We start from the raw sequence: 26,677 nt of genomic DNA, 5'->3' as shown, positions 1-26,677 counted from the left end.
AAAGGCGCTGTAGAACACGTCGAACGTGCTGAACATGAATCTCGAGTGACGGAGAAAAATCAGGATATCGTCAAGATAGACAAAAACAAAAATGTTCAGCATGTCTCTCAGAACATCATTAACTAATGCCTGAAAAACAGCTGGCGCATTGGCGAGACCGAACGGCAGAACCCGGTACTCAAAATGCCCTAACGGAGTGTTAAACGCCGTTTTCCACTCGTCCCCCTCTCTGATGCGCACGAGATGGTAAGCGTTACGAAGGTCCAACTTAGTAAAGCACCTGGCTCCCTGCAGAATCTCGAAGGCTGATGACATAAGGGGAAGCGGATAACGATTCTTAACCGTTATGTCATTCAGCCCTCGATAATCCACGCAGGGGCGCAGAGTACCGTCCTTCTTCTTAACAAAAAGAACCCCGCCCCGGCCGGAGAAGAAGAAGGCACTATGGTACCGGCGTCAAGAGACACAGACAAATAATCCTCGAGAGCCTTACGTTCGGGAGCCGACAGAGAGTATAGTCTACCTCGAGGAGGAGTGGTCCCCGGAAGGAGATCAATACTACAATCATACGACCGGTGAGGAGGAAGGGAGTTGGCTCGGGACCGACTGAAGACCGTGCGCAGATCATGATATTCCTCCGGCACTCCTGTCAAATCGCCAGGTTCCTCCTGAGAAGTAGGGACAGAAGAAACGGGAGGGATGGCAGACATTAAACACTTCACATGACAAGAAACGTTCCAGGATAGGATAGAATTACTAGACCAATTAATAGAAGGATTATGACATACTAGCCAGGGATGACCCAAAACAACAGGTGTAAACGGTGAACGAAAAATCAAAAAGAAATAGTCTCACTGTGGTTACCAGATACTGTGAGGGTTAAAGGTAGTGTCTCAAATCTGATACTGGGAAGATGACTACCATCTAAGGCGAACATGGGCGTAGGCTTATCTAACTCTCTGAAAGGAATGTCATGTTTCCGAACCCATGCTTCGTCCATGAAACAACCCTCAGCCCCAGAGTCTATCAAGGCACTACATGTAGCACCCGAACCGGTCCAGCGTAGATGGACCGACAAAGTAGTACAGGATTTTGATGGAGAGACTTGAGTAGTTGCGCTCACCTGTAGCCCTCCGCTTACAGATGAGCTCTGGCTTTTACTGGACATGAATTAACAAAATGTCCAGCAACTCCGCAATAGAGGCACAGGCGGTTGGTGATCCTCCGTTCCCTCTCCTTAGTCGAGATGCGAATCCCTCCCAGCTGCATGGGCTCAGACTCTGAGCCAGAGGAGGGAGATGGTTGCGATGCGGAGCAGGGAAACACCGTTGATGCGAGCTCTCTTCCACGAGCCCGGTGACGAAGATCTACCCGTCGTTCTATGCGGATGGCGAGAGCAATCAAAGAGTCCACATCTGAAGGAACCTCCCGGGAGAGAATCTCATCCTTAACCACTGCGTGGAGTCCCTCCAGAAAACGAGCGAGCAGCGCCGGCTCGTTCCACTCACTAGAGGCAGCAAGAGTGCGAAACTCAATAGAATAATCCGTTATGGACCGTTCACCTTGGCATAAGGAAGCCAGGGCCCTAGAAGCCTCCCTACCAAAAACTGAACGGTCAAAAACCCGAATCATCTCCTCTTTAAAGTTCTGGAACTTGTTAGAGCAATCAGCCCTTGCCTCCCAGATAGCTGTGCCCCATTCTCGAGCCCGGCCAGTAAGGAGTGAAATGACGTAAGCAACCCGAGCTCTCTCTCTAGAGTATGTGTTGGGTTGGAGAGAGAACACAATCTCACACTGCGTGAGAAAGGAGCGGCACTCAGTGGGCTGCCCGGAGTAGCAAGGTGGGTTATTAACCCTAGGTTCTGGAGGCTCGGCAGGCCAGGAAGTAACAGGTGGCACGAGACGTAGACTCTGGAACTGTCCAGAGAGGTCGGAAACCTGAGCGGCCAGGTTCTCCACGGCATGGCGAGCAGCAGACAATTCCTGCTCGTGTCTGCCGAGCATGGCTCCTTGGATCTCGACGGCAGTGTAACGAGCGTCTGAAGTCGCTGGGTCCATTCCTTGGTCGGTTCCTTCTGTCATGCAGGTGAAAGAGGACCCAAAAGCGACTTAACAGAAACAGAGTTTATTTAAGTCCAAACAGGGAATAACAGAAATCCTCTAGTCTGTAGAGGGGAATAACTGGAGAAGCGGCCACAGACTGCAGGTCGCTTCGGGTAGGCGCAGGCCGTAGTAGACAGAGACACCTGCTCACACGCAGCATCTGATGAAGGCAAAAAACACGACAGGACAGGGCGATACACAATCACAGCAAAAACACGACAGGACAGGGCGAAACGCAATCACAGCATGGTGAATACTAAACAAGGAACCGACGGGACAGGAACGGAACACAAAGGAATAAATAGGGACTCTAATCAGGGGAAAGGATCGGGAACAGGTGTGGGAAGACTAAATGATGATTAGGGGGAATAGGAACAGCTGGGAGCAGGAACGGAACGATAGAGAGAAGAGAGAGCGAGAGAGTGAGAGAGGGAGGGGGAGAGAGAGGGATAGAAGGAGGGAAAGAACCAAATAAGACCAGCAGAGGGAAACGAATAGAATGGGGAGCACAGGGACAAGACATGATAATAAATGACAAACATGACAGGTTGTTGTCCTTGATGATCTTTATGGCCTTCCTGTAACATCGGGTGGTGTAGGTGTCCTGGAGGGCAGGTAGTTTGCCCCCCCGGTGATACGTTGTGCAGACCTCACTACCCTCTGGAGAGCCTTACGGTTGTGGGCGGAGCAGTTGCCGTACCAGGCGGTGATACAGCCCACCAGGATGCTCTCGATTGTGCATCTGTAGAAGTTTGTGAGTGCTTTTGGTGACAAGCCGAATTTCTTCAGCCTCCTGAGGTTGAAGAGGCGCTGCTGCGCCTTCTTCACGATGCTGTCTGTGTGAGTGGACCAATTCAGTTTGTCTGTGATGTGTATGCCGAGGAACTTAAAACTTGCTAGCCTCTCCACTACTGTTCCATCGATGTGGATAGGGGGGTGTTCCCTCTGCTGTTTCCTGAAGTCCACAATCATCTCCTTAGTTTTGTTGACGTTGAGTGTGAGGTTATTTTCCTGACACCACACTCCGAGGGCCCTCACCTCCTCCCTGTAGGCCGTCTCGTCGTTGTTGGTAATCAAGCCTACCACTGTTATGTCGTCCGCAAACTTGATGATTGAGTTGGAGGCGTGCGTGGCCACGCAGTCGTGGGTGAACAGGGAGTACAGGAGAGGGCTCAGAATGCACCCTTGTGGGGCCCCAGTGTTGAGGATCAGCGGGGTGGAGATGTTGTTGCCTACCCTCACCACCTGGGGGCGGCCCGTCAGGAAGTCCAGTACCCAGTTGCACAGGGCGGGGTCGAGACCCAGGGTCTCGAGCTTGATGACGAGCTTGGAGGGTACTATGGTGTTGAATGCCGAGCTGTAGTCAATGAACAGCATTCTCACATAGGTATTCCTCTTGTCCAGATGGGTTAGGGTATTCGTATTCGTCAATATTGTTATCTGACGCAATACGAAACATATCCCAGTCCACGTGATGGAAGCAGTCTTGGAGTGTGGAGTCAGCTTGGTCAGACCAGCGTTGGACAGACCTCAGCGTGGGAGCCTCTTGTTTTAGTTTCTGTCTGTAGGCAGGGATCAACAAAATGGAGTCGTGGTCAGCTTTTCCGAAAGGGGGGCGGGGCAGGGCCTTATATGCGTCGTGGAAGTTAGAGTAACAATGATCCAAGGTTTTTCCACCCCTGGTTGCGCAATCGATATGCTGATAAAATTTAGGGAGTCTTGTTTTCAGATTAGCCTTGTTAAAATCCCCAGCTACAATGAATGCAGCCTCTGGATAAATGGTTTCCAGTTTGCAAAGAGATAAATAAAGTTTGTTCAGAGCCATCGATGTGTCTGCTTGGGGGGGATATATACGGCTGTGATTATAATCGAAGGGAATTCTCTTGGTAGATAATGCGGTCTACATTTGATTGTGAGGAATTCTAAATCAGGTGAACAGAAGGATTTGAGTTCCTGTATGTTTCTTTCATCACACCGTGATTCGTTAGCCATAAGGCATACGCCCCCGCCCCTCTTCTTACCAGAAAGATGTTTGTTTCTGTCAGCGCGATGTGTGGAGAAACCCGTTGGCTGAACCGCCTCGGATAGCGTCTCTCCAGTGAGCCATGTTTCCGTGAAGCAAAGAACGTTACAGTCTCTGATGTCCCTCTGGAATGCTACCCTTGCTCGGATTTCATCAACCTTGTTGTCAAGAGACTGGACATTGGCAAGAAGAATGCTAGGGAGTGGTGCACAGTGTGCCCGTCTCCGGAGACTGACCAGAAGACCGCCTCGTTTCCCTCTTTTTCGGAGTCGTTTTTTTGGGTCACTGCATGGGATCCATTCCGTTGTCCTGTTTGAAAGGCAGAACACTGGATCCGCGTCGCGAAAAACATATTCTTGGTCGTACTGATGGTGAGTTGACGCTGCTCTTATATACATACAAATATATACAAATCACCTAGACCTACAAAAACCCTAGACATACAAAAAAAATAGACAATACAAAAACTAGCGTACCCACCCTAGTCACACCCTGACCTAACCAAAATATAAAGAAAACAGAGATATCTCAGGTCAGGGCGTGACAAACCATACTGAATGAACAATGAACACTTTTATTTTAACTTAATATAATACGGAAATAAAATGTATTTAGTCTCAAAAAAAGAATGAAACATGTTCAATTTGGTTTAAAACTTATTTGGGTTCGGGGGCAGTATTTTCACGTCTGGATGCAAAGCGTGCCCAGAGTAAACTGCCTACTACTCAGGCTCAGATGCTAGGATATGCATATTATTAGTATATTTGGATAGAGAACACTCTGATGTTTCTCAAACTGTTTGAAATGTCTGTGAGTATAACAGAACTCATATGGCAGGCAAAAACCTGAGAAGTAATCCAACCAGGAAGTGGGAAATCTGAGGTTTGTAGGTTTTCAAGTCTTAGCCTATCCAATATACAGTGTCTGTGGGGTCATATTGCACTTCCTAAGGCTTCAACTAGATGTCAACATCTTGTTTCAAGCTTCTACTGTGAAGTGGGAGAGAATGAGAGCTGATTGAGTCATGGGTCTGCCAGAAGGCCATGTGCTCAGTCAGGCACGCGCCGTGAGAGTTAGCTCCGTTCCCTTTCATTTCTAAAGACAAAGGAATTCTCCAGTGGAAACATTATTGAAGATTTATGATAAAACATCCTAAAGATTGATTATATGCATCATTTGACATGTTTCTACGAACTGTAATATAACTTTTGTGACTTTGTCTGGACCTAGTGCCTGCACATTTGGATTACTGTACTAAATGCCCGAACAAAAAGGAGGTATTTGGACATAAATTATTTGTTAAGGTTTTCTTTCTCCTCTTCCTCTGAAGAGGAGGTGTAGCAGAGATCGGACCAAAATGCAGCGTGGTTATTACGATACATCTTTAATAAAAGATAAACACGAACAATACAAAACAATAAACGTGAAAACCTAAACAGCCTATACTGGTGCAAACAAACACAGAGACAGGAACAATCACCCACGAAACACTCACAGAATATGGCTGTCTAAATATGGTTCCCAATCAGAGACAACGATAAACACCTGCCTCTGATTGAGAACCACTCCAGGCAGCCATAGACTATTCTAGACAACCCCACTAACCACAATCCCATCACCTACAAAAACCCCGAGACAAAACACACCACATAAATAACCCATGTCACACCCTGGCCTGACCAAAATAATAAAGAAAACACAAAATACTAAGACCAGGGCGTGACATTATTGACTTTATCGAACAAATCTAACATTTATTGTGGAACTGGGATTCCTGGGAGTGCATTCTGTTGAAGATCATCAAAGGTAAGTGAATAGTTATAATGCTATTTCTGACTTTTGTTGACTCCATAACATGGCGGGTATCTGTATTGCTTGTTTTGGTCTCTGAGTGCTGTACTCAGATTATTCCATGGTGTGCTTTTTCCGTAAAGCTTTTTTGAAGTATATCTTTAATTCCATGCATAACAGTTGTATTTTCATCAACATTTATGATGAGTATTTCTGTAAATTGACGTGGCTCTCTGCACTTTCACCGGATGTTTTGGAGGCAAAACATAACAACGCGCCAATGTAAACAGAGATTTTTGGATATAAATATGAACTTTATAGAACAAAACATACATGTATTGTGTAACATGAAGTCCTATGAGTGCCATCTGATGAAGATCATCAAAGGTTAGTGATTTTTATCTCTATTTCTGCTTTTTGTGACTCCTCTCTTTGGCTGGAAAAATGGCAGGTTTTTTTGTGACTAGGTACTGACCTAACATAATCGCATGGTATGCATTTGTCATAAAGCGTTTTTGAAATCGGACACTGTGGTGGGATTAACAACAATTTTATCTTTAAAATGGTGTATACTACATGTATGGTTGAGGAATTTTAATTATGAGATTTCTGTTGTTTGAATTTGGCGTCCTGCACTATCACTGGATGTTGGTCAGGTGGGACGTTAGCGTCCCACGTACCCTCGAGAGGTTTAAATAATGCAAAAATACAGTCTTGGAGAAGAAAGTAAAAGTGCTATATGTGCCATGTAAAAAAGCTAACGTTGTAATTGTCATTATTACATATATTTATAAAAATCGGCCGATTAATCAGTATCGATTAATCGGTACTCCAGTGTTTAATTGGTATATTGTAATTACCTCACCACCATGGCCTATTTATTGCCTTACTGTCACGACTTCCGCCAAAGTCGGCTCATCACCTTGCTCGTTCGGCGGTCGATGTCACCAGTCTTCTAGCCATCGCCGCTCCATTTTCTCATTGTTCCATCTGTTTTGTCTTGTTCCCTGCACACCTGGTTTTCATTCCCCAATCGATTTACATGTATTTATTCCTCTGTTCCCCCTCATGTCTTTGTGTGAAATTGCTTTGTTATGTGTTTAGTGTGATGCGCCAGACTGGTTTTTCCCCCCAGGTATCGTATTTTGACCCGTTGTATGTATTTGTCATACTTGTATATATTTACATTTACATTTTACATTTAAGTCATTTAGCAGACGCTCTTATCCAGAGCGACTTACAAATTGGTGCATTCACCTTATGACATCCAGTGGAACAACCACTTTACAATAGTGCATCTAAGTATTTTAAGGGGGGTGAGAAGGACTACTTTATCCTATCCTAGGTATTCCTTAAAGAGGTGGGGTTTCAGGTGTCTCCGGAAGGTGGTGATTGACTCCGCTGTCCTGGCGTCGTGAGGGAGTTTGTTCCACCATTGGGGAGCCAGAGCAGCGAACAGTTTTGACTGAGCTGAGCGGGAACTGTACTTCCTCAGTGGTAGGGAGGCGAGCAGGCCAGAGGTGGATGAACGCAGTGCCCTTATTTGGGTGTAGGGCCTGATCAGAGCCTGGAGGTACTGAGGTGCCGTTCCCCTCACAGCTCCGTAGGCAAGCACCATGGTCTTGTAGCGGATGCGAGCTTCAACTGGAAGCCAGTGGAGAGAGCGGAGGAGCGGGGTGACGTGAGAGAACTTGGGAAGGTTGAACACTAGATGGGCTGCGGCGTTCTGGATGAGTTGTAGGGGTTTAATGGCACAGGCAGGGAGCCCAGCCAACAGCGAGTTGCAGTAATCCAGACGGGAGATGACAAGTGCCTGGATTAGGACCTGCGCCGCTTCCTGTGTGAGGCAGGGTCGTACTCTGCGGATGTTGTAGAGCATGAACCTACAGGAACGGGCCACCGCCTTGATGTTAGTTGAGAACGACAGTTTGTTGTCCAGGATCACGCCAAGGTTCTTAGCGCTCTGGGAGGAGGACACAATGGAGTTGTCAACCGTGATGGCGAGATCATGGAACGGGCAGTCCTTCCCCGGGAGGAAGAGCAGCTCCGTCTTGCCGAAGTTCAGCTTGAGGTGGTGATCCGTCATTTTTGTGAGTGTTTTCGCACTGATTGACTTTTACCTGTGGCTGGAGGATTTTTGACGCAGTTGCGTCTGTCTTTTGTGCTTTTGCCAAATAAAAGTGCGCCTGATCACAACTCACTGCTTTCCTGCACCTGACTTCATACCAGTAGCGCACAAGCCTGACACTTACCTCCCTTATCTTACCTAATTTGCACACACTGTAAATATATTTTTTCTACTGTAAACAAATCAATAAAGCTGAAATCAAATAAAAATATTGGCTTTTTTTGGTCCTCCAATAATCGGTATCGGTGTTGAAAAATCCAAAATAATCGGTCGACCTCTAATTTTTACGCTTTCAAAATCTCACACACACACACACACACACACACACACACACACACACACACACACACACACACACACACACACACACACACACACACACACACACACACACACACACACACACACACACACACACACACACACACAAATCTTAACCCCCTGTCTTGTGCTGAAGCAGGCCTGTGGACTAGAAGTGGCAGACTGTTTATAAGTGATAGTCTGGGAGCTTGTCCAGAACTAGTTTGGCATCACTGGGCCCTGGTCACACAGAGCAGCTCTCTGATGAGGGCATGCTGAATGATACACTGCACTTACAGAGGAGTGTGTAACTTCAATTACATCTCTGTATAAAGTAGGCCAAACAGACATACACACACAAGTATGTAAGCAATTAGTCCTGCACCGAGGCTGCTTGTCTTTGTCTTTAAAAGGTAAATGTGAGCTCCAGCTCTTCTACAGAAATAATGGCTGCCAATAAACACAATGAGAGAGAGAGAGAGAACTTAAGAGGCTCTCACACACACACACACATCTGAGGAATGTCAGAGCCACTGTGTGTATGTACTGTATGTTTGTGTGTGTCACACCTAGGCCTCTGGTTCTCATTACTGAGTGTAAAATGGACTTCCTCACATTAGACCAGCTTAGACCAGGCCTTTGTTCAGTTAGTGGGTTAGATTCAGTCCTCTCTCTTCCAATAGGGATCCCTCCTGATCTTCACTTTCACACGGCACAGCTAAAATCCTGCTGAAATGTCGGAATCGTATTAATGATCCCAGTCCAAAATTCCCCTCACACACTCTTATTGTGTCATTTCACTGGTGACTGCCGGTGATAGTGGGGGTAAGCTTAAGCATTTGGAGAGAACCAACATGATATTGCAGTGTATGGATGGATTGATGTGTAGGTATGCAGCAGCAGCAACGGGTTAACAGTATTGCAGAGGCTTATGAGCTTTAATTGAGGCTCTGCTTCAAGCAGACAGAACAGCTGCAAGAGGGAGAGAGATGAGAGAGGGGAGAAGAGGCTTCAGTGCTGTTAAGAGTTCTGTCAGTAACCCATCGACACACACCTTTACACACCACTCACTCCTCACCTCTGACAGTATGTGTGTGTGTGGTTAATGCCATTCTGATTAAGTGAGAGGCGATCTGATACTTGGAGACAGAAAGCAGACAGTGGATGGTAGATCTAATCCAGAACTGGAAGGAATGGTGTTTTACTGAACTTTTACAACGTCTCTCTCCCTCTCTCGCTCTCGCTCTCTCTATTGCTCTCTCTTTTCTTTCCTTTTCCATCTCACTAGCGCTCTCCCTATCTCACTCACATTTTTATTTATTTTATTTATTTACTCTCTCTGTCTGTGTGTCTGGTCATTTGCTCGTCCTGTTCCCATGGCAGGCCTGGGCCTGTGTTTCTGGGTGGGGGTATAGAGAAGACTTCAGTGTATGTGTTTCAGGGGGTGTCTGTTTTGGGACCATAGCATGTTTACTGCTGTGGGCTTACAGAGTTACACACTAATCAAAGCCAGGCCTCGTTTTCTCTCTTAGTCTACACTACCACCGGGCTCTAAACATGGACCAGTGGTATGGAAGGGTAGGAAGGGAAGCCTGCGTGGCTGGTCTCTCTCTGTCTCTCTCACTGTTAATGTTGTGAAATGTGCCAAAACCAGAGTGGCACAGGGGTTCTTTGTAGCATCATCACCTGGTTTGATCACAAGATATGACGTAGGATCATTTGACCATGGTGGTGGTGTGGAATAAGAGACATCTTTATAGGAGAAACAGGAATTTAGCCCTTCATATCTTCTACTCTCTCTCTCTCTTTCTCTATCCATGTTTCTCTTTCTTTCTCCCTTTATTTCTAATACTTTGATTAGAATACTTGGGGGATGAGGCAAGAAAGAGAGAGAGAGCAAGGCATTGAAATACAGAGTGGGAAGAATGGACAGAGGTACAGTATCTCACAAGGAGAGGAGTGATCAGTAGGGAATGCGTGACAGCAATACCAGACAGAGAAAGAGAGAAAAAGAGATTGTGATTCAGATGAGGTGCAGTTGAAAGAGTTGAAGAGGGCAAAAAGAAGAAAGGTCCAATCGGCAGGTCATGAACTATTGACCCCCATCCATTCTTTACAGACCATGCCCATCCCTCTCTTTTTTCCTGTCTTCCTTTTTTTCTTTTGATTTGTATCCTAATTGACAGCTGGCTGTGTCCCTTTAGGCCTGATTTCTCATGAAATGAGACGGGAGGGAGACAAGAGGATTGAAAAAGATAGAGGAGTAATCAGCAGGTGCAGGGCAGCGGATATCTCTGTCATGCTGGAAGTTCTGTTATATCCATAACCAGCCTTCAAAGACTGAGTGAGCAAAGCTCAAAAGGGGTGTTTTTCAAAATGCTCCGAGCATGCAAATTGGAGCATGGGAGGATGCGAGTATGAGTCCAAATCGAAATATGCGAAACAGAGCACAGAGGGCACTTCTGGAATGTGTACTCCATTTGTACATATTTTGAACCATGCATTGATGCAAACTTAAATGGAAAGTATGCAATGAAATAGGACACAACCACATAAAAATTAAGACATTTTTCTTGAAATGAATGGCGGCCATTGTTTGAACTGAAGCGAGAGAAAATACACTCCAACTTCAGAATGAAATGTTGCCTATTCACATCTCATATGTTGCCTGACTACAATATTTTATCTTGATATGTTAATAAATACATGCTTTGTTTATTTTGGTATGGTTACCTGCCTACAATGCCCGTAGGTCGCATAGGTCGTAAGCCCGTAGGTCAAGTCAATAGAGCTAACTGGCTAACTACTACTGTTAACTAGCCAGATAGCCGCAAAGAATTGTTAGCTAGCTACCTACGAAGAATTGACATCTACCTTGGATAACATTGGTTTTTGGTAATTTTTGCCTGTTATACTATCTGTTTAGCTACATTACAACGATTCACATATAGCTATATGATAGCTATGAAGTAAAATGTTTGCTTTGTATATATATTGTTTTCTCTATTGCCGTTGTCCTGGCTAGTTTATGCACTGGTTTATGACACTGAATGTGTGTCAATGCTTTCTCTCTCTTTCTCTCTCGTTGTCTTTCCTTCTTTTTCCTGTCTTTCCTTCTTTTTCCTACTCTTTTTTTCCCTTCTCCCGTCATCTCTCTATCTTTGGCCCTTCCTTTGACATCTGTTAAGTATGATTGAGGGCAGACCCCTTTCCACCTGGAAGCAGTTGTAGAGGCGTGAGTCTTTTTGCAATACGCATGTGTGCTAAGGTGGTTTAGTGTGGCAGGGTTTAAAATAGCAATTTTAGCTGTGTATGTACTAATCCAAAGTGGGTCTATATAATTTTAATGGATATTCTGAGAGTCTCTACTGTCTATGGTACACTAAAGCTGCTTTCAAACACCTCTGTATCTGTCTCATAGCTCTAAGCAGGTTGGGCTGCTCATTCACTCTATAACTCTACTTTTTAAAATACAGTCCAGATGTTTTCTTCCTGTCTCTCATACCTGTGGTGGAGGAACATCTCACTGCTACAGTATGTATGCCAAAGTGCTGGCCTTTACTGTTTGGTATTAGTTCTCTACTGCTGTTCTCATTGTATTTCTTAAATAGGTTGGCCTGGGACTGATGTCCATCCTCGCTACTACTTTGTGTCCCTCTATTTGTGAAGGAGCTGGGCTTCAGATATAACAGCGAGGACTATGGGTGAGAGGACAGGAGATGTGTTACATGGTGTTCGAGTAAGGAGGAGAAGGAACAGAGAAAGAGGAGAAGAGGTGTATAGGCAAAAGAAGATTTAGGATTCAGACAGCGAATAGATAGAAGAGATGTGAGAGGATGAGAGGGGGGAAGGAGAATAGAGAGTTAATGTAAGGGAGGGTGGACAGAGTGGACAAAGGAAGATGGGCAAATGAGGAAAAGGAGGAGCAGGAGAGTTAGGAGGGAAGGAGAAAGGGAGTAGCAGTAAGGTCATGGGGTTCATTTGCTTTAGACATAACTGTCAGATATTGTGCTGTTTGTTCAGGTCCACAAGGATGATTTCCTCTTGTTTTGGTTAAGGTGTTCTCACCTGATTCATACAAGCACACCCTGTATAAATAGCTCCCCCCACCTTTATCAATTTCACATAACGACTGGCAATTATCTGCTCTCTGTTTTAGCCATGCAGAAAGATACAGCCCAGTGTACATACCATTGCACTGCACTCTGTAATCTCTGTAATCATTGTAATCTCTTACACGCACACACACGCATGCATGCACACACACACACACACACACACACACACACACACACACACACACACACACACACACACACACACACACACACACACACACACACACACACACACACACACACACACACACACACACACACACACACACACACACACACACACACACACACACACACACACACACACACAGATCCAGTGGGGAGAACAAGTATTTGAAACACTGACGATTTTGCAGGTTTTCCTACTTACAAAGCATGTAGAGGTCTGTCATTTTTTATCATAGGTACACGTCAACTGTGAGAGACGGAATCTAAAACAAAAATCCAGAAAATCACATTGTATGATTTTTAAGTAATTCATTTGCATTTTTTTGCATGACATAAGTATTTGATACATCAGAAAAGCAGAACTTAATATTTGGTACAGAAACCTTTGTTTGCAATTACAGAGACCATACGTTTCCTGTAGTTCTTGACCAGGTTTACACACACTGCAGCAGGGATTTTGGCCCACTCCTCCATACAGACCTTCCACAGATCCTGGGCAATACAGACTATCAGCTCCCTCCAAAGATTTTCCATTGGGTTCAGGTCTGGAGACTGGCTAGGCCACTCCAGGACCTTGAGATGCTTCTTACCGAGCCACTCCTTAGTGGCTGTGTGTTTTGGGTCATTGTCGTGCTGGAAGACCCAGCCACGACCCATCTTCAATCCTCTTACTGAGGGAAGGAGGTTGTTGGCCAAGATATCGCAATACATGGCCCCATCCATCCTCCCCTCAATACGGTGCAGTCGCCCTGTCCCCTTCGCAGAAAAGCATCCCCAAAGAATGATGTTTCCACCTCCATGCTTCACAGTTGGGATGGTGTTCTTGGGGTTGTACTCATCCTTCTTCTTCCTCCAAACACGGAGAGTGGAGTTTAGACCAAAAAGCTCTATTTTTGTCTCATCAGACCACATGACCTTCTCCCATTCCTCCTCTGGATCATCCAGATGGTCATTGGCAAACTTCAGTGCATTAGTCAGGAGCAGGAGAGCAAGGAAGTCCCAGTAGCACAATCGTTTATTGAAAGTCCCAACACAACAACAACAAGTGGGGAAACACCCCCAACGAAGTCGCCACACACAGGGAAATAACGTCACACCCGGAAGAGAAACCTCTACTCCTAAATTAGGGTCCAAACGGTACAACTACCGTGAGAAAACAAAACCCTGTGGCGCAAACACGCACCCCTAACAGAGCAACAACAGCAAATAATCCTGCACAAAAAAATAGCAGGCAGCATAAGATATTACAGTTTTGAATGTCCCGTTGGTAGTTTCATCTTCCCCCTAGGTCATCTATTTTATTCCAAAGATTGCACGTTTGCTAGCAGAATGGAAGGAAGTGTGGGTTTATTCGATCGCCTATGAATTCTCAGAAGGCAGCCTGCCCTCTGGACCTTTTTTCTCCACCTCCTCTTCACGCAAATCACGGGGATCTGGGCCTGTTCCCGAGAAAGCAGTATATCATTCGCATTGGTCTCATCAGACTCGTTAAATTGCAGTCCTGATGTCCAGAAGTTACTTTTGGTCATAAGAGACGGTAGCGGCAGCATAATGTACAAAATAAGTTTCAAAAATAATTACAATCAATGCAAACTAACCAACAAAAAAACACAATAGGTTGGGGGCACGTAAAATGTCTGCCTTCTTCTCCGGCGCAATCTTATCTTAACTCCAATTAGTATAGGGTGTACTTGGATAGGACGAGCTGGAAGAGCTGCTTCACTCTACAGAAACAGGAGACTCCTGCCCCTATGGGTTGTTCCCGGCTTGGACAAGACTATGTTTCTTTACTACCATAAAACTACACAAGAATACCATCCTCTTACTGAACCAGAATGCACTCATCCAATGGGTGTATGGTTTTGAAATCATCTGTAGTTTGTTTGAAAGACTTTGTTTCTAGCAGTTGTGTAACACTTCTGTTTTATTGTTGTTTTCCAAATTCCTATTCCAACTGTTGAATTGGTTGCACCCCAAGCAGCCATGGTTTACATCCTGTGTGTTGCAGTATAAATGACAACAGAGTGATTGAGATTTACATCACCAGCCCTGTTCAAGGGAAGAGGGCCCATGTTGTTTTGTCAGGACGATCTGTCTGTCTCTAATTGAGAACAGCGGTTGACGTTGGGACAGGACCGAGACCCCCCCCGGTCAAAACAACCCTTGTACCCCAAAACCGTCTCACCCAAAACACCCCAGAATACATTCCAAGCTTTATACTGCCCTTGACTAGGGCTCATGTTGACCTTTGACATCTAGCCATTAAACCTTTTTATGGTCATGTTGTTTTCTAACTCCTACACAATGCATACACATGCATCGATGACGCACACACACACACACACAGACACACACACACACACACACACACTCCCGCTCTCAAGTGCAGTACTTGGTGGTCAGATACACGACAGACTCTAATCCAAAATGACTAATCCACAATGAGCCACTTTATCATTCTGTGATAATGGGGTTTAGGGAGTTTGTTTACATTGTTGTCTGACTTTGTTTACGCTCTCTCTGCTCCCTCCAGCTCCTAGGCCAGAGGTTCCCAAACAAGGGGTCGCAACCCAATGTGGGGTTACTTGATACACTACATGACCAAAAGTATGTGGACACCTGCTCATCGAATATCTCATTCCTAAATGATGGGCAGTAATATGGACTTGATCCCCCCTTTGCTGCTATAACATGGCTTTCTACTAGATATTGGAACATTGCTTCCATTCAGCCACAAGAGAATTAGTAAGGTCGGCAGTGATGTTGAGCGATTAGGCCTGGCTCTCAGTCGGTGTTCCAATTCATCCCAAAATTGTTTGATGGGGTCGAGGTCAGGGCTCTGTGCAGGCCAGTCAAGTTCTTCCACACCGATCTCAACAAACCATTTCTGTATGGACCTCACTCTGTACACGGGGGCATTGTTATGCTGAAATAGGAAAGGGCATTCCCCAAACTGTTGCCACAACGTTGGAAGCACAAAATCGTCTAGTATATCATTGTATGCTATATAGAGTTAAGACTTCCCTTCACTGGAACTAAGGGCCCAAACCATGAAAAACAGCCACAGACCATATTCCTCCTCCACCTAACTTTACAGTTGGCACAATGCATTTGGATGGATAGAGTTGTCCTGGCATCCGCCAAACCCAGATTCATCCATCGGACTGCCAGATAGTGAAGTGTGATTCATCACTCCAGAGTCCAATGGCGGTGAGCTTTACACCACTACAGTCGACACTTGGCATTGCGCAGGGTGATCTTGACTTGTGTGTGGCTGCTAGGCCATGGAAACCCATTTCATGAAGCTCCTGGCGAACAGTTATTGTGCTGACATTGCTTCCAGTTTGGAAGTCGGTAGTGAGTGTTGCTACCGAGGACACAAGGCGGTCCCATTCTGTGAGCTTGTGTGGCCTACCACTTTACAGCTGAGCCGTTGTTGCTCCTCTAGACATTTCCACTTCACAATAACAGCAGTTACATTTGACCGGGACAGCTCAAGCAGGGCAGAAATTTTACAAACTGACTTGTTGGAAAGGTGACATCCTATGGCAGTGCCATGTTGAAAGTCACTGAGCTCTTCATTAAGGCCATTCTGTGTGCTCAATTTTATACACTAGTCAACAACGGGTGTGGCGAAATAACCGAATCGACTCATTTGAAGGGAAGTCCACATACTTTTGTATATGTAGTGAATGAAAATGGGTTCGCGGGAGAATTTCCAAAATACTCCCCCAAAAAACAAAATATATCGTCTTCGTATCTCAAAATCATTGTAACCTAAAACTCTAAATGAACATTATTGAAATCTAAAAGATCAAATTCAACCAGATTGCCCAGATTGCCCCGATCGTGGGAAAATACCACACTTGACTGTTGCCCTTGAATCGGAAGGATTCAAATGCAACAGTCAAGTGGGGCCTTTCGAGCTGTCATGTGACCGAACACTACAGACAACGCATTCACAGGTCACTACGGAGGAGTTTTGGTTCCTGACTCAGAGGGAATAATACCCTGCCATCTCCCTCAGAGCATTAAAACTCATGGTACCCTTTGCCAGCTCATATATGTGTGAAGCTGGATTCAGCAGTGCTCTCGTCTGCATTAAGACCAGATATCAAAATGGGGTCGTGGACGAAAAAAGTTTGTGAAACCCTGTCCTAGCCCATAGCCCCAACTGTCTCGGTACACAGAACAAACATCCCTTGGACTTGAGTTGTTTGTGTGTTTGTTGGTTCTCAGTAACACGGTCAACACCGAACCTCACAGGTTACGACCTTATGACCCCACTCAGGCCTTGGGAAAGACATGGAGACTGTCAAAACACACTGTCAAGCTGAGAGACCGGCGACGATTGTGTTGTGACTAAATTAAGTGTGTGTGTTTGGTTTTACTCTCCTTGTGGTGACAGAAATCCTCACAAGGATAGTAAAACTAGGACAATTCAGACAAATAGGAACATTTCACCAGTCCCCACAAGGAAAAAGTATATTTTAGGTTTAGGGGATAAGGTTTAGGGTTGGGCTTTACTTGGCTCACCGCCCTCTAGCGACTCCTTTTGGCGGGCCGGGCACCTGCAGGCTGACCTAGGTCGTCAGTTGAACAGTGTTTCCTCTAACACATTGGTGCGGGCGGATGTTAAAGAGCGCAGTTTGGCGGGTCATGTTTTGGAGGACGCATGACTCGACCTTCGCCTTTTCCGAGCCCATTGGGGAGTTGCAGCGATGAGACAAGATCGTAATTTGATATGATGAAAAAGGGGGTAAATAATCATTAGGGTTAAGGTTAGGGTTACAGGCGTCAGAATACTTCGGTTCGGCTTGCGGCTAGCAGAAGTCGGCTAAGCAAACCGAACGAGTTTTAGTTTAGTTTATTTCATTTTATTTCTACAGGGACAGTGCACATTAATCAACGTTTCAGTAAAAGTGCCGGTTTTAGCCAGCCGGCTAATTTTCAATTTTCGCAGGCCCTGGGCAGGTTATTAAAAACAATTACAATATAGACAATAGCACCATAGAACAAGCAAGACATAGTAACATAGGACAAGCAAGACATAGCATACAGACAGAGCAACATAGAACAAAAAGCAGCAAAACAAAATTCATAAAAGCAACAAAGTGTTTCCACACCTCACAAGCTACAGACAACAGACAACATGGAAAGCTGCAACACACAGCTAGGGACCATGTTCACAAATCTGAATGACCTTTAGCCAGGTCTTCAAGTATTTTGTGAAAGTCTGATATGTGGTGCAGTTATGTGTGTCTGATGGCAGTGTATTCCAGACATGGGAAGCTCTCACAGAGAATGCAGATTTACTAAAGGTGCTTTTCCTTAGGGGAACTATACAGTCACCTCTCATGGCAGACCTTGTGGATCTGCTGCCATATGTCTGGGTTTTCTGTTTAACAAAAATATTGAGTGGAGGGGGACCCAGGCCATTTAGGATCTTTAATACAAGACATGCGTCGGTGTATTGCACAAGTGTGCTAGCATACTCCCTTAAAATGACCGGGAGCCCCATGGGGCGGCGCACAATTGGCCCAGCATTGCCTGGGTTAGGGGAGGGTTTGGCCGGCTGGTATTTCCTTGTCTCATCGTGCTCTAGTGACTCCTTGTGGCGGGCCTGGTGCCTGAAAGCTGAATTCGGTCGTCAGTAAAAGACACATGACTGCCCGCTTGGAGTTTGCCAAAAGGCACCTAAAGGACTCTCAGACCATGAGAAACAAGATTATCTGGTCTGATGAAACATCTCTGTCACATCTGAAGGAAACCTGGCATCATCCCTACAGTGAAGTATGGTGGTGGCAGCATCATTCTGTGTTTTTCAGCAGGAGGGACTGGGAGACTAGTCAGGATCGAGGGAGAGATGACCAGAGCAAAGTACAGAGAAATCCTTGATGAAAGCCTTCTCCAGAGCGCTCAGGACCTCAGATTGGGGTGAAGGTTCACCTTCCAACAGGACAACGACCCTAAGCCACAGCCAAGGCAACGCAGGAGTGACTTCCCAGACAGAACACAGTGCATCAGACAGAACACAGTGCATCAAACAGAACACCCTGCATCAGACAGAACACAGTGCATCAAACAGAACACAGTGCATCAGACAGAACACAGTGCATCAAACAGAACACGGTGCATCAAACAGAACACCCTGCATCAAACAGAACACCCTGCATCAGACAGAACACCCTGCATCAGACAGAACACCCTGCATCAGACAGAACACCCTGCATCAAACAGAACACGGTGCATCAGACAGAACACAGTGCATCAAACAGAACACCCTGCATCAGACAGAACACCCTGCATCAGACAGAACACAGTGCATCAAACAGAACACAGTGCATCAGACAGAACACCCTGCATCAGACAGAACACAGTGTATCAGACAGAACACCCTGCATCAGACAGAACACCCTGCATCAGACAGAACACCCTGCATCAAACAGAACACCCTGCATCAGACAGAACACAGTGCATCAGACAGAACACAGTGCATCAGACAGAACACCCTGCATCAGACAGAACACCCTGCATCAGACAGAACATTCTGCATCAGACAGAACATTCTGCATCAGACAGAACATCCTGCCCCAAGTCAGCCTCTTATCTGACTGTGTGCTCTGTGTATATGATGGAGAGATTAAAGGAAGTGTGTGTGTGTGTGTGTGTGTGTGTGTGTGTGTGTGTGTGTGTGTGTGTGTGTGTGTGTGTGTGTGTGTGTGTGTGTGTGTGTGTGTGTGTGTGTGTGTGTGTGTGTGTGTGTGTGTGTGTGTGTGTGTGTGTGTGTGTGTGTGTGTGTGTGTGTGTGTGTGTGTGTGTGTGTGTGTGTGTGTGTGTGTGTGTGTGTGAGAGAGAGATATAGTAGGTTTCTGTATCAGAGGTACATTGCATGAAAGCACTTGTTCTGAGTGGTTATCACAGATCAGAACAGATAAAGACAGACAGAACATCCTGCATCAGACAGAACACCCTGCATCAGACAGAACATCCTGCATCAGACAGAACATCCTGCATCAGACAGAACACCCTGCATCAGACAGAACACCCTGCATCAGACAGAACACAGTGCATCAAACAGAACACCCTGCACCAGACAGAACACCCTGCATCAGACAGAACACCCTGCATCAGACAGAACACAGTGCATCAGACAGAACACCCTGCATCAGACAGACACCCTGCATCAGACAGAACACAGTGCATCAGACAGAACATCCTGCATCAGACAGAACACAGTGCATCAGACAGAACACCCTGCATCAGACAGAACACCCTGCATCAGACAGAACACAGTGCATCAGACAGAACACCCTGCATCAGACAGAACACCCTGCATCAGACAGAACACCCTGCATCAGACAGAACATTCTGCATCAGACAGAACATTCTGCATTAGACAGAACATCCTGCCCCAAGTCAGCCTCTTATCTGACTGTGTGCTCTGTGTATATGATGGAGAGATTAAAGGAAGTGTGTGTGTGTGTGTGTGTGTGTGTGTGTGTGTGTGTGTGTGTGTGTGTGTGTGTGTGTGTGTGTGTGTGTGTGTGTGTGTGTGTGTGTGTGTGTGTGTGTGTGTGTGTGTGTGTGTGTGTGTGTGTGTGTGTGTGTGTGTGTGTGTGTGTGTGTGTGTGTGTGTGTGTGTTTGTGTGTGAAAGAGAGAGGTGTGTGTGTGAGATATAGTAGGTTTCTGTATCAGAGGTACATTGCATGAAAGCACTTGTTCTGAGTGGTTATCACAGATCAGAACAGATACTCATATATGCAGAGTTTGCCGTGCTCCCAGGCAGAGTTACCAGATATAAAGTATGGTATGCATCATTCACATAGTCACTCTCAAATAGCACAACTCCAAGGAGTAGAACACACTTGAGTTTTCTTTCACAGTAAAATCGTCTCTCACTTAAACACTGGATGGTAGAAGAGAGCAGTTTTTCAGTATGCATATAACTTTACAAACTCAAGAAGATACACGTCTCACCCTGGTGGACATAAATTGATACTACAAAGTCTTAACCAAGGTTTTGGGTGTTTCCAGTTCACTCTGAAGGTATGCTAGCCCAAACATAGACCTCTTTATTATTTATTTCATTTATTAATAAGACTAGGTCTAATTGCATTCCATAGTGAATGCGTTCGAGAGAACTCACAACCAAATCTGTAACTGTGTAGCAGCATGTGTTCTACGCCTCAATGTACACTGTACATTACTCCCCCCAAGAACAGCCTCAATTCTTTGGGGCATGGCCTCTACAAGGTGTTGAAAGCGTTCCACAGGGATACTGGCCCATGTCGACTAAAAGTGCTTCCCACAGTTGTGTCAAGTTGCCTGGATGTCCTTTGGGTGGTGACCCATTCTTGATACACATGGGGAACTGTTGAGCGTGAAAAACCCATGAGCATTGCAGTTCTTGACACAAACGGGTGCACCTGTCACCTAGTACCATTCCCCATTCAAAAGCACTTAAATGTTTTGCCCATTCACCCTCTGAATGATACACATACCCAATCCATGTCTCAATTGTCTCAAGGTCTAAAAATCCTTCTTTAATCTGTCTCCTTCCCTTCGTCTGCACTGATTTAACAAGTGACATCAATAAGGGATCATAGCTTTCACCAGATTTACCTGGTCAGTATATGATCTATGTCACGGAAAGAACAGGCATCCTTAATGTTTTGTACACTCAGTGTTTATCCGTAGTTGGTAGACAGTTCTTCTTGATAGGTTGTCCCTTACATCACTGAGTGGTGCCCAGGAAATCATTCAATCCAATTGTTAGATGCTACCACCCCACCCGCCAAATCAAAACCAAACATGGATGTCCATGTTTACGTGCACACACTCCATTCTACTTCTTGTCTGCTTCCTGTCTGTGGCAGCATTGAACCAGGAAAAAAACAGCGGGTGGGGTGTTTCACTTCCTCTTCCGTCTCTGGTGCCCGTACAGCAACGTGACTAGTTAGGACAAACAGGTGTGAAACACAGACAGTTGTGCACACACAAAGTGAGATCACAACATGAAATCCATGTTTAGTTTTGATTTCGAGGGGGCTGTTAGCAGAGACGGAAGAGGAAGTGAGACATGCCACTCCTTCGTCTTTTCTGGTTCATATACAGTAAATGAACCAAGTAGACCAGATCCAGCTGCTATTGCATTGGTGTCTATGGGAGAGCCACCCCTTAAGTAGACCGGAATTGTGACTCTTTTTTTCATTGTTAACCGGCCTGAGTAAGACATCTTTATTTATCCACCATCTTTGGTGTTATCATCTAACAATTGGATTTAATATCCCTCACCCTGACCCTTGCCTGGAATCCATCTCTCTGCTTCTTTACTGTTCCCCCAGAGTGGAAAAAGTGTTTCTCCATGTAGGTTGTTGTAATAAAACCATAAAACACCACTGGGTGGAGTCTCACCACCACTGCAACATGTTTAGCTGCTGTAGTTGTTTTATATCATTTGACATTACTGTGGTGCTTTCACCTCTATTAAACACTAAAGCCCTGTTACCGGCCTATAAGGGGAGTGAATGGCCTTTCCATGTTCTTTTTACAACAACGGCATGTCTAAAGTGCCAGTGGTGTAAAATACTTAAGTAAAAATACTTTAAAGTACTACTTGAGTAGTTATTTTGGGTATCCTTTCACAAAGCTTTCTTAACTACATTCCTAAAGAATATGATGTACTTTTTACTCCATACATTTTCCCTGACACCCAAAAGTACTCAAAAGTTACATTTTGAAAGCTAAGCGGGACAGGAAAATGGTCCAATTCACACACATAAAGAGAACATCTCACTAAACATACATGCTTCATTTGTAAATTATTGTGTTGGAGTGTGGCCCTATCTATCTGTATATATATATATTATTTTAACAACTAATTCACTGACGTCAGTTCAATTTTGTTCAGTTCTATTACAGTTTCTTCTGTGAGCTCAATGTGCAGTTTCAGTAAAGATACTTCAGATCAAGCCTGATCTGTGAAATGTAGTAGGAAGTTGTAGTTTCCAACAGGCCAATATTCTACATAGTTAGGTGCAGAAAACGTGGCAATTAACTACAATGACCATAATCCATTGCACGCCTGCTTAAACGTGCCCAATTTGTGTGGAGCAGACATGGAGACGGCCCATGTACGCTAGGGGTGCACCACACAGTGAAACACCACTTCCCATTCATTTTCAATGGAAGGAAAGCGGTGAGAAGCGGGTTGTACGAGGAGAGAAGATAGAACCCGTGATCGACATGATCTAAGTGATTCATAGTTGGTATTCAGCAAACATAAAAGTATACCTTATTTACTTTGAAGATCTACTAAAATAGTGATTTTGTCAGACAGCATAGGCAGCAGCTCTATAGAGATGAGATAATGACTTTGAATTAAGTAATAAAGTCATCAACTAAAACAAATATTTTATTAAATTAATGTAAATAAATGATTGTTGATAAGCATTAATGGGCAGTCACTACCATCATGGGACTTTGATTAATTGTTTTATTCAGTGTTGTTACAGCATTCAACCCACATAATGCATAGAGCATTTCATTTTTTTAATGTTGAAACCGAAAATCATTTTTTAATAACGAACCGGAACTGAACCGACCTCAAAAAGCACTAATCGCTCAGCACTAATATTTATCATTCTCCATCCCTTGATGTGTTTCATGTCTCCTTTCTTCTGTTGATTAACATGTCTCTCCTCCTCCTCAGGGCCAACCCGGTCCTCTTGGCCCGCAGGGACCCCATGGGCCTCCAGGGGGCCTAGGGGATCCAGGAGTCCAAGGAGTCCAAGGAGAGAAGGGCGACCGGGGCAGAGGAGGCTTCATCGGCCCCAAGGGTTCTGTGGTGAGGAACATTGACTGGAGAATTCTTCACTAGAGATCTCAGACTCTGGCTTAGTAGTGTGTCCACCCATCAAGTGTTGGTATGGACTTGTATAAGTGTTTTTCATTTCTCCTCAGGGGATGACTGGTGTTCCTGGGTTTTCTGGATCTGACGGTATTCCTGTAAGTGGGATAATATTGGGATTTTTTTTCTCCAAACAAATAAATAGCAAACACACTCATGCCAATAAATAATCTATTGTTGTCTTGTTAATACTGTAAGTTGTCTTAATACAACATGCAACGATGTTGTAAAGGTCTGTCATTAACTCCTCCATATCATCTCCAGGGCCATCCAGGACAGGCAGGGACTCGTGGGAAACCTGGAGCAGACGGGTGCAACGGAACACATGGAGATTCAGGGTTGTCAGGGAAACCAGGCTACGATGGCCAGCCTGGGTATAATGTACGTATGAACCCAGTGATGTCACCAGCAGTTGCGATTTTAGTATGTACATCTTGGTGGGCAAACAAAATATATATATTTTTTACATGCATGCCAGCAAAGCCACTACTCAACACAACACTAAACAATACATTAATTGCACTATAATGGGGACAAACGGTGCCCACAAACTGTTAGGGCCTACATAAAGCTGTCCCAACAGCAGAGTCCCAACAGCAGTACCAACACCTTACCACTGCTACACCTGGTTATCAGCGGAGCCTTGTCTGGCAGTTCATTCAGCCTCATTTACTGCATTAAAAAAAATAGCTGATATGGCTGACTTGCTGAAACTAATGTGGTTTCTAGTGACAATTGAGATGTACAAACTATGGCATAAGGGGACGACGAGCGGATAAGAGGCAATCCGTAATTTCGATTAAGTGAGCTCGGACGGACGTAGTCAATATAACTATTTGTTCATCATTTTTTAAATATACAGCGACAGAATTCAGAACATGGGGTGTTCTTACAATATTCTCCCTGTACACCAAGTCAGAACCGTAGGATAAATAAAGGAGGCTTATAAGCAGACAATGAAATCTCTTACAATATTTGATTATTACATTTCTCTAAAACAGGCTATAGGCTACAGTGGGGCAAAAAAGTATTTAGTCATCCACCAATTGTGCAAGTTCTCCCACTTAAAAAGATGAGAGAGGCCTGTAATATTCATCATAGGTACACTTCAACGATGACAGACAAAATGAGGAAAAAAATCCAGAAAATCACATTGTTGGATTTTTTATGAATTTATTTGCAAATTATGGTGGAAAATAAGTATTTGGTCAATAACAAAAGTTTATCTCAATACTTTGTTATATACCCTTTGTTTGCAATGACAGAGGTCAAATGTTTTCTGTAAGTCTTCACAAGGTTTTCACACACTGTTGCTGGTATTTTGGCCCATTCCTCCATGCAGATCTTCTCTAGAGCAGTGATGTTTTGGGGCTGTTGCTGGGCAACACAGACTTTCAACTCCCTCCAAAGATTTTCTATGGGGTTGAGATCTGGAGACTGGCTAGGCCACTCTTCCCTCTGGATTTATGGTGCTTTCAAGACAACTGGGAACTCAGAAAAAAACAAGGCTTAAACATGATGACGTCAGTAATCTTCAGGTCGAAGATGTAGAAAGAGGCCCGAGTTCCCGACTTGCAATTCCGAGTTGGATGACCATTCAAAACATTTTCTCCCAGTCGGAGCTAGTTTTTTTCAGAGTTCCCAGTTGTCTTGAACTCACAGAAGTCAGATTTCCCAGTTCTGAGTTAACAGTTGTTTTGAGCGAGGCAGAAGTCATGCTGGATAGACAGTATGGCCACAGTTGAATGTTTATCATTTTAAGCTTGGAAAAGAGACACTTAAACCCAGACTTGGGACCACACACCCACTCCACTGAATAGCAGGCTAGTGATTGCTTTGCAATGCTTGCAGTTAGCCACTGATTCCTTCCAAACCACTAATTGTTGAATTTGCGAATTCCAATTTGTTGTGCAATGTTTATGGCTGATGAGCACCAATAAATTTTAACTAACATTTCTCATCATTATTTCTCTTCATATGACAAGGATTAAAAATCATTTGCCAGTAGATTGTCGACTTGATTCATGATGATGACTGCTAGCTTGCCAATCAAAGCTACTGTAGATATAATGTGATTTGTCGTCATTTTATCTGTGGCCAATGACCTTGACCCTTCTTGGATGGGTACTTCTAATGTAACTCAATGCCAGGACCCAAGGGGCTCGAATTTTCAAGCTCTTCCCTTAGATTTGGCGGTGACGTAGTGTCCCCATGAGTGACAGAACACTGAGCCAATCACAGCGTAAGTAGAGAATATTACCCAATCACGGCGCAACTAGAGAACATTACCAACCCTTATGCTCCGTATTTTCTGCTGGCTGCCCCACCACCACAGAAAGCACTGAGCTAGGCTGAAACTGAGCTCCGCTAAAAAGGTGAAGTTCTAAACAGGTGGGGCAGAGCCCTGAAAGACAGGTCACCAGAGACGTTTGTAGAGATATCATGGATTCCACCTTGTAGTCTGAGACGTTTTATCTTTTCATTTTATTTTTCACCCCCAACCCCATCTCTCTCTCTCTCTCTCTCTCTCTCTCTCTCTCTCTCTCTCACAGGGTCAGGCAGGCAGAAAGGGACAGAAGGGAGACACTCTGGAGCTTAGTGTGTTCATGGAGCGGTTCAGGGTAAGAGAAGAGGGTTAGAGAACTGTGGGATAGACCTGCTATCAGTACTACAGTATTATCAATGTGTGTCTTTTCTACAGGGAGATTCAGGACAGCCCGGATATCCTGGATTTGTTGTAAGTATTGCGCCTTTCCCTGTCACTCTAAAGTTATGGTACAAGATAGTTAGCATCATTATACTATATATATATATACACTGCTCAAAAAAATAAAGGGAATACTTAAACAACACAATGTAACTCCAAGTCAATCACACTTCTGTGTAATCAAACTGTCCACTTAGGAAGCAACACTGATTGACAATACATTTCACATGCTTTTGTGAAAATGGAATAGATAACAGGTGAAACAGGGAAATTATAGACAATTAGCGAGACCCACCCCCCAATAAAGGAGTGGTTCTGCAGGTGATAACCACAGACCACTTCTCAGTTCCTACGCTTCCTGGCTGATGTTTTGGTCACTTTTGAATGCTGGCGGTGCTTTCACTCTAGTGATAGCATGAGACGGAG

The 26,677-nt window shown here is 44.7% G+C and overlaps 1 protein-coding gene across 1 annotated transcript in view; it reads left to right on the top strand.

The window, feature by feature from the left end:
• LOC124045171 (collagen alpha-2(IV) chain-like) overlaps positions 1-26,677 on the top strand; it is a 120,774-nt gene that overhangs the window by 70,718 nt on the left and 23,379 nt on the right. The window contains exons 5-9 of the mRNA XM_046364422.1: positions 23,347-23,481; positions 23,598-23,642; positions 23,809-23,925; positions 26,097-26,165; positions 26,246-26,281. Of these exons, the coding sequence (XP_046220378.1) occupies positions 23,347-23,481; positions 23,598-23,642; positions 23,809-23,925; positions 26,097-26,165; positions 26,246-26,281 (402 nt within the window). The remainder of the gene's footprint in view (positions 1-23,346; positions 23,482-23,597; positions 23,643-23,808; positions 23,926-26,096; positions 26,166-26,245; positions 26,282-26,677) is intronic.

Source organism: Oncorhynchus gorbuscha, linkage group LG01, assembly GCF_021184085.1.
Source record: "Oncorhynchus gorbuscha isolate QuinsamMale2020 ecotype Even-year linkage group LG01, OgorEven_v1.0, whole genome shotgun sequence".
In the NCBI taxonomy this organism is placed as follows: domain Eukaryota; kingdom Metazoa; phylum Chordata; class Actinopteri; order Salmoniformes; family Salmonidae; genus Oncorhynchus; species Oncorhynchus gorbuscha.
Note: the sequence above shows the minus strand (reverse complement) of the source record. Positions and strands in the feature narration are given on the sequence as shown.